Source organism: Euphorbia lathyris, chromosome 2 (genome assembly GCF_963576675.1).
Source record: "Euphorbia lathyris chromosome 2, ddEupLath1.1, whole genome shotgun sequence".
NCBI classification, from domain to species: domain Eukaryota; kingdom Viridiplantae; phylum Streptophyta; class Magnoliopsida; order Malpighiales; family Euphorbiaceae; genus Euphorbia; species Euphorbia lathyris.
Window position 1 is genome coordinate 125,220,619 of NC_088911.1, and position 8,680 is coordinate 125,229,298.

Consider the following 8,680-nt stretch of genomic DNA (forward strand, 5'->3'; position numbering starts at 1 on the left):
ACCGATCCATCTCGATGATACAACATCCTCAAGCGGTTTGGTGTCTGGTAGAGCAGGCTATATTCTCAAATTTGTTCATATATTTGATAGTTTTCTTCTACTATCTCTAGCTTCTCTTTGACTTCTACCATTTGAATGATGAATTTTTGTCGCATTATGCTGATGATGTCATGGATAGATTCAAGGTTTTATGCTAGTTGTCAAAAGATTGTGCCTAAAAGCCTTTGTTGTTATGACTTTAAGGCTTCAATATACTCCACCATTTCTAGAGCTAGATCATGACGGGTCTAAAATTGTCGACACGCTTCTTCTTCCTCCACTTTCTAGACTCTAGACACATGAAGTGCACTAGAGGATGGAAATGGAATGGCATTTCTTAAGCGAGTCATTGATATGTTTGTTCTGCGCTCACCACACCAATTTTATGTTGAATCTTGTAAGTCTACTTGTAAACCTGCAATTGGATATAAAGAAGGTCAAGAGGGGACATGGCGGAGTCTAGCTAACCCGCTCCGATGCCTATGTCAGTTTTAAGGGAAGAGTTAAGGATGGACACAATAAATCAAAGATGTAATGTAAGCCTAATGAATGAATAAAGTAGTGTACCTTGAGTTGTGCTTACTCTATTGATACTGTGATCGAGCTATATAAGACAGTTATAAACTTAGGAGCAGGACGTGCTATGTGTCACCTATTGATAGGTGAAAACGTGCGCCCGTATATCAGGGTCTAATATCCCTCAAGCTCCGTGATTTACAGGAATAGACGTGATTGCTGTAGCGAGTGATTCTTGATGGGGTCTATAGAGAATTTCCGAGCCAAGGCCTTTAAGACGGGGTCGTATTGAGCAACTTTGCTACGATGCCTCCACGTGTTCTCTTTCCCGGATGATGGTCCGGGCTTCATAAGTGCCACGCGGACGAGTTTATATTCGCCTCATATCAGTTACTAAATAATATGTCACTGTGAAACCCAATATATAGATAATTCAAAGGACAAATAATACTTTAAGCCTTTATGTAATATAAAGTATAAAATTAAAGAGAAGAATAAAGAAGTCAAAGAAAAATACTCTATTTAAAAAGAAAATAAGCGAATCTATTTACGAACGAGCTTAAGTAAGTTCAGATACGACTTGTTAATGTCTTAAGCCAATCTCGAGTTTTGACGGAATCAAATTTTAATAAATCGAATTAGAATATTTTTGCTTTGAAATTAAACCAAATAAAATTATAAAAATAATAGTTCCTATCATTCCCGTACCAAACACTTGATACTCTCTTAATTCAATGGGTTAGAAGTTGGAAAAATGGTAACTCTTATATAGGCTTAATATATCACTTGCGTTCTGAATTTGTCCAAAAAATTTGATTGGTCCCCTAAACTTTTAAAGCGTTCCAATAGTTCCTTCAACTTATATAAAAATTTAATAAAAAAAAAAACTTATATAAAATGTTTCAGTTAGCTAAAATTGTCAATTGATCAATCGATTGCAAAAAAAGAATAAGTTAAATGCGGAAGATTTATTGCACGCATCTTAAAAAAAGTGAAACGATCAAGATCGGGTATGCGGTTCTAATATTAGAGAAGACAAGTTTTACAGTTGAGCAAGTAAGAATTTCATTTTTAATCTATGATGTGAATTATGTAATATCATTCTAAGCACGTGCAACGCATCTTCCGTATGGAGCTTACCTTTTTGCAATCGAGTGATTAATTGATTACATTTTGTGCACGTTCGAAGACTAACTGAACACTTTATGTAAGTTCAGGGAGCTATCAAGACACTTTGAAAGTTCAGAGGGTCAATCATACTTTTTGGACAAGTTCAGGGACCAAATGTTGTATTAAACCCCTTATATACTTTTACGTTTGAAATTTCTATTTTTCCCCAAAACAACATGACCTTCCCTTTCTAAACGCCTGAAACTCAAACCCTTACTTCAATAGGCTGGCGACAGAGCAGATAGGCTGGCGACAGAGCAGTTAGCCACTCGAAGCTTCTCCTATATAATCGATCCTACAAGGGGCGGCCCGAAACTGTGAAACACCGTAGCGATGACCGGCGGCAGCAATATGACAATATCCAATTACATCCCGGACGACGTCATTGTCGATATACTGTCAAAGCTGCCTTCAAGATCTGTATTGAAGTTCAAAAGTGTCTGCAAGAGATGGCACTCCTTAATCTCTGATCCTGTATTCCTCAAAATTCACTTCAATCAGCCATCTCGAAACCCTAAACTCCTCTTCTCTATAGCTGGTTCTCAAATTCAGGTATTAGATTACGAAAACCAATTGTTTAATGATTCTTGTTTATCTGGTCCTCTTAAATTTCCAGGGGAAACATGTCTTAAACATGCAAAAGTTGTAGGTTCTAGCTGTGGTTTAGTCTGTGTAGCCACTAATTCTTGGGGAAATACCTTTTCTATATGGAATCCATTGACGGGAGTGTGTAGGAAAATACCTAGATTGAGTTGTCAAGTAAGCAACAAGTATTACTTTCATGGATTAGGTTATGATTCTGTCAATAACGATTTGAAATTAGTTATATCGATGGATAGACGAATCACATGTAACCTTTTCTCTTTGAAAGCAAATTCCTGGAAGACAATTCCATGCCCTCTTGCTATGAAATATTACCATCCTGGCCCAGTTCCAGAGCCATTATATGCTATACTTCCATGGAATTCCCTCGCAACGGTTTTAAAGGGAATCTTCCATTGGCTTGTTGTAGCAAATTTGAATAATGAGTGTGAAATTGTGGCATTTGATTCAGCCAAGGAGACATTCCAGAAGCTAAAACTACCGGTAAATGCCCCATTGAAATCCAGTGTTGTAAGCCTATTCGAGCACAGAGAAAGTCTTTGTGTTTCCTTTTCAAAGACTGAATCATGTCATGTTAAGGATATATGGATGATGAAGGAGTGTGGGAGTTGGGCTCATTTCCTTACCGTTAAGAATTCACCGCTAGTTGATTGTTTTCGGTTGCCCGTTTTATGCATTTCTCCGAGGAATGAAGTGGTATATCATAGTGATAGACAGTTTAGCAGGTGTGGAAGGGAAGAAGAGGGGAAGTTGGATGAAATTAGTATACAACAATGTGTCTATGGGGCAGTTTTGTACGTTGAGACTTTGATGTCGCCCTATGATATCAATCCCGAGGTTGGGCTGCAGCTGTCCATAAAACGGAAGAGAGAAGGTGCTGATCCAACACAGAAAAGCAGAAACAGAGTTGTTTCTCCGTCTTTGAGGATGTGAAATTGTCGTTTTTTCGCTCTTTGTTGTAAGTTTGAAAGGATGGGGATATGAATTGCTCTTTTGTTTTTGTTCTGGTTGTTCTGTTTGATGATTGAATTTTTCTGAAATATGAATTCTTCGGGTTTTCTGTTTGATGAATGGTTACATTTATTTTAAGTTATTAAGTTTAATTTAGATTTGTGTTTATTGTTAAAATGAGTTATATGTTTTATTTATTTATTAGATTGCAATGTTAATTTATCTGCGGTCATGGTAGAAGAAGGGGGGACATGAAAGCACTAGAAAGAGAAAGAGGATTAGATTGTAATATGTGTCTATGGATATCTGTAAATTTGTTTTGGACGAGAATGAAATAGTATACATAAATTTGAAAGTGGAAACAACAAGTTTTATGGCTACCAATAAAGTTGCCAACAGCTTATTTAAAAATGTTTATATATATATATATATATATATATAACATTTTTTTTTGAAACAATATATATATATAACATTTAAAGCCATAATTTTCTCATTTCAGCAAGTAAATTGTCTCGTGATCCAATTTTGAGCACAACATATAAATGTGAAAGTTGAATGTCTTAGTTTTGGTAGAAACTTGAATCACATCAGTTTGGATTGGTATGAACAATGTATGCTCACAATTCGAAAGAGTTCGAATCTGAAAAGTTGGACGACAGATTTTGTTTTCCTTCTTTGCTATGACTCGGTGAGTCAAACCTCATTTTTGCTCTTTCGGGTTGTTTTCGACTCCATTGATACTCCTTTTCAGGTCTTCCTTGACTTGGTTGCTTTCTATGGTCTGTTATGATTTGGTTTGCTTATCACTATCAATCTGGTGCATATCTCCAGGGCCTAATTCATCATACTTTATCTAATTGAACACCTTTATCTAATTTTGTTTTATGGTCTTGAGTACAGTTTAAGCTTAAATTGCTTTTCAAGTTTTGATTTTTATGTAATCATATATTCATAAAGTCTTAAGCATTTTGATTATAATCCTGTTGTCACTTTGATTTGTAATGCTGCCTTTGAGATAAACACAGATTCTTTAGCAGGCGTGCAAGAGAACAAGTTGGATGGTATTGGTATATATCGATATGTTTATGGGGCAATTTTATATGTTGCCACTTTGATTTCACTCAACTGCCCATAAAATTATATATATATATATATATATATATATATATATAGTCAATGTTTACAGTGGTGAATACAAAATTGCTTCGTTAGGGGCAATTTTACTGTCGCGTGCGTTTTTTTCCTCTTTTTGCTAAATCGAATTTGTTCAATTGTATTTTGTGTATATATACATGTTATCATCTGAGTGGTCCAGAACTAATTTTTCCGTACTAGTAAAACTCTCAAAGCTGAACTTGATTTGAACTGCAAAAGTAAGATTGTATAGTTTTGAACAAATTTAAAGAAATTTATCTCCTATTATATATTAATCAAGTTAAATTTTATAATTAAAGATTAACTATCTCAATTTTAATTTGCCGGAGACTGGATGCCGGAATCATCCATGGCGTTGTGTCCACCATGAATGTTTGGTTCTTTTGCATTTTAATTGTTTTGTTTATTTCTCTTATTATTGGCATGATTTACGCTAAATTATTTGGTTCAACTATTGATGCAATTGTTTCTCAATTGTAATTGATATTAGACGAATACAAACGAACCTATGTGAAATCATTAGGAAAGGTCATGCTAGCACCCGTGAACCATGACATCATCCCAAAAGACCACAAATCACCTATAAGAAAGGGTTGTATGTCACGATCCGACGCATCGATACTGATCCAGTTAGAGATCAGTTCGTTATTGTCTCTGATCCTGTCAAACACGGACCTAGTCGTTTGAAATAAATAGATTTTCACTTAGTGGATACATGTCCACCTATCACAGACGACACATATCCCTACAAGCTCCAGGATCCGTAACCACCTCAACCAGCTCAAGTACGTTATAGATAGAGTGAGACAATTTCTAAGGAACACACTCGATCATTCATTAAGCTCATCATTCATAGTTTTGGTTTATAATTGTGTTCATCCTTATCTCGTCCCTAAAAATCTTACTTAGACATTAGAGCGGGTTAGTCGATTTGGCTCCTCATTTGATCCTTTTTCTCTTTTACTGCATGCTTACTTAGTGACCTAGAGGATTCAACCACGACAAATTGATGCGGTGAGCGTGGACTAAAACAAAGTCATGACTCGTTTGAACAATTCAGTTTACTTCCCCTCCCCCAGCACACATCATGCGTCTAGAGCTCAAGAAACTTCATATTAGAGAAATAGAAGATAATGTTGGCGCTCTAGGTTCTTGAATAAAATCTTGAAATTACTAGCGGAGAACTTCAGATTCCTCCAAGAAACAGTCAACATAATGCGACAAGAGCATGCATTCGAAATGAGGGAATTGAAAGAGAAATTGGAGATAGCTGAAGAAATAATCAGATATGCCGACAGATAAAAAAAATACAACATCTTCTACTAGACTTCATACCATGAAGATGTTGTCACCACCGAGATGGATCCCCACTTTACCGACCTAAAGGGTCTGGTGGGCACTCAAGAGGAAAAGAAGGCTTCCCCATATGATTGTCTGCTGTTGTTAGTATGTAAAATGACTAATATGGATATTTTTTTATTAATGGCATCAGATTTTTGAAATTATTTGATCGATAAACCGAAACATTTTGTACATTTTTTATAGATTGTTTGTAACTGTGGTAGTAACACACTTTGTGTAATTATCTTTTATATACGGTACTGATTAGTTGTTTACATTTTGACAAGTTATTCGTAATTAGATTAATAGCAAGGATTTTAGACATAATTGATATTAAGAAGTTCAGATGTGACAATTAAACAACTCAAACTACAAGAAAAACATGATTTTAATTAATGGAATGTCAAATAGTTTTTAATTGATGACCAAAATTGGTCCTTAACAATATATTTTAGTAGTTAACTTCATGAACAATAATTTATCATCGTAAAATTGATCTTATTTAGGAATATTAAGGGGGTGTTTGGTTGCTGCTTCTCGACTTCATATTTTCCTTTTCATTTTGAAAATGAGAGTTTTATGTATTTGGTTAGAATGCTCCTGTTTGCCAAACAGCAAACCCTAACAGAAAACGGCAGGTAAAACAACGGACCCTAAAACTATGAACTGCGGCAGCTATACGAGAACAGTCAGTTACATCCCACAAGATATCATTGCTGATATACTGTCAAAGCTGCCTTCAAAATCTGTATTGCGTTACAGAATAGCATGCAAGATATGGTACTCTTTAATCTCTGATCCTTTATTCATCAATCTTCACTCTAAACAAGCACCTCAAAGCCCTAAAATCCTCTGCTCTATGTATTCTTCAAAGTTTTATCAATTATTAGACTATGAAGGTTCATCCTTTGATGATTGTTGTTTATCTGGTCCTATCAATTTTCCAGGGAAACCATATATTCTTCCCAACATTGTAGGTTCAAGCTGCGGATTAGTTTGTGTAGAGACTTATTATTTGGGAAATAGATTTTCTTTGTGGAGTTAACCCATTGACTAGAGAGTGTAGAATAATACCATGTTTAAGTGTGAGGATCTACACATCATGTTACTTTCATGGGTTAGGTTATGATTCGGTCGGTAATGATTTTCAATTTGTTACATCCATGGATAGAATCCTATACAACATTTTCTCTTTGAAAGCAAATTCGTGGAAAACAATTAGATGTCCTATTGCTTTTGAATATTACCATCCTAATGCAATTCAGGATCAGGATCAGTTACATGGTATCTCGCATCGGAATTCCCTTGCAATTATTATAAATGGAATATTCCATTGGCTTTGTGGTACCAGTAAATAACAATTTTGAAATTATAGCTTTTGATGTTGCTAAAGAGACATTCGAAAAACTGGGGTTACCACAAAAAGTGTCGTGGAATTTGGGTAGAGTTGACAGTCTATTGGAGTACAAAGGATGTCTTTGTGTTTCCTTTTTCAGATATGGTTCAATTCGTGATAAGGAGATATGGATGATGAAGGAATATGGTGGTAATTGGATTCATTATCTTACCGTTAAGAATTCACCCTTCTTTAATTGTTTGCTCAAATTGCCGCTATTATGTATTTCTACAAGGAACGAGGTCATATTTCATACTGATGAAAAATTTAGGAGGTGTGGAAGGGAAGAAGAAGACAAGTTGGATGTCAATTCGATATATAGGTCAGTTTTGCACTTTGAGACTTTGGTTTCACCCAATGCCTCAGTTGCTGAAGCCAATGGCGCAGTTGATCAAGCCATTTTCCACCATAGAGATAAAATGTTGGGTTATTTTATTATTTTTCTGTTAATCCTTTTCATATTGCTTGGTTTGTTTAATTTTCTTATGATAAGTGGAAAATATTGGGTTGTCAGTTTATGCTTTATGAATTGTATTTTGATTACTTTTAGTATTTGGTAAAGTTGTTATTTGGGATAGACTCGTGCTAGGGTAATTGTCTAGGTCTAACAGCTATTAAAGGGTTGTAAATTGTCTAGGTCTAACAACTATTAAATGGGTATGAATGAAAATATGCAGCTTCTATCTTCTTCCTCCTAGTTTTCTCTTCTTCTTCTTGTTCTTTTCTTCTTATTCTTCTCCCTTGGTTCTAGTTTTGAAACTTACCTTGCATCATCTTACTACAGATATTTGAGAGCATATCAATCCGATATTTGAAACATCACTTCGAAATATAAACAATTCATTCACAGGGTTCTTGGCATTTTGTTATTACATTAGATTTTCTTTTCTTAACTCAACTTTGGTTATTTTGCTGTTGTGTTAGTCCTCTCTTTATATTGATTAATCTGTTAAGTTTACAATATATATTATTATTGACATGAATAAAGGATTTTATTTAATAAGCTACACGGTTATTGTAAGCATCCGGTGCTTGTAATACTTCTATTGAGATTACACCAAATGGGATTTTACTTCACATGCATGGCGCACCCGTACCAGTTGCTTTTAAGAACTCCCCTTTGACACGAATATATATATATTTTTAACATATGGTCTAAAAGACTTGAACGCTTGAGACGAAAAATAAAGTTTGTGGGTGACAATAGATTATTGGAATGCATAATAATACCAAATAGAAAGAAGTTTGGGGTGGGAAACCTCAACAACATCTTCAAAAAGAATGTATATTATTTGATAAAACCTGAATTACCAAACCAAATCGATTTAATTACAAAACCAAATCTCAACCTTCAAGTATTAGTTTCAAGGGATAAGGTGAAAAATACTCCTAACGTTTACTATCAGGAGCATATTTACCCCTAACGATTAAAATTTTGCAAGTTTGAAAGGAAGGGGATATGAATTGCTCTGTTGTTTTTGTTCTGATTGTACTGTTTGATGATTG

General features: G+C 34.9%; 1 protein-coding gene across 1 annotated transcript; it reads left to right on the forward strand.

Moving 5' to 3' along the window:
- The first annotated feature begins 1,903 nt into the window (after positions 1 to 1,903).
- Positions 1,904 to 3,439, forward strand: LOC136219835 (F-box protein CPR1-like). Its single transcript, XM_066007392.1, has one exon. It carries the CDS (start codon positions 2,059 to 2,061, stop codon positions 3,259 to 3,261), a length of 1,203 nt encoding a protein of 400 aa, XP_065863464.1. The 5' UTR covers positions 1,904 to 2,058; the 3' UTR covers positions 3,262 to 3,439.
- The last annotated feature ends 5,241 nt before the right edge of the window (positions 3,440 to 8,680 follow it).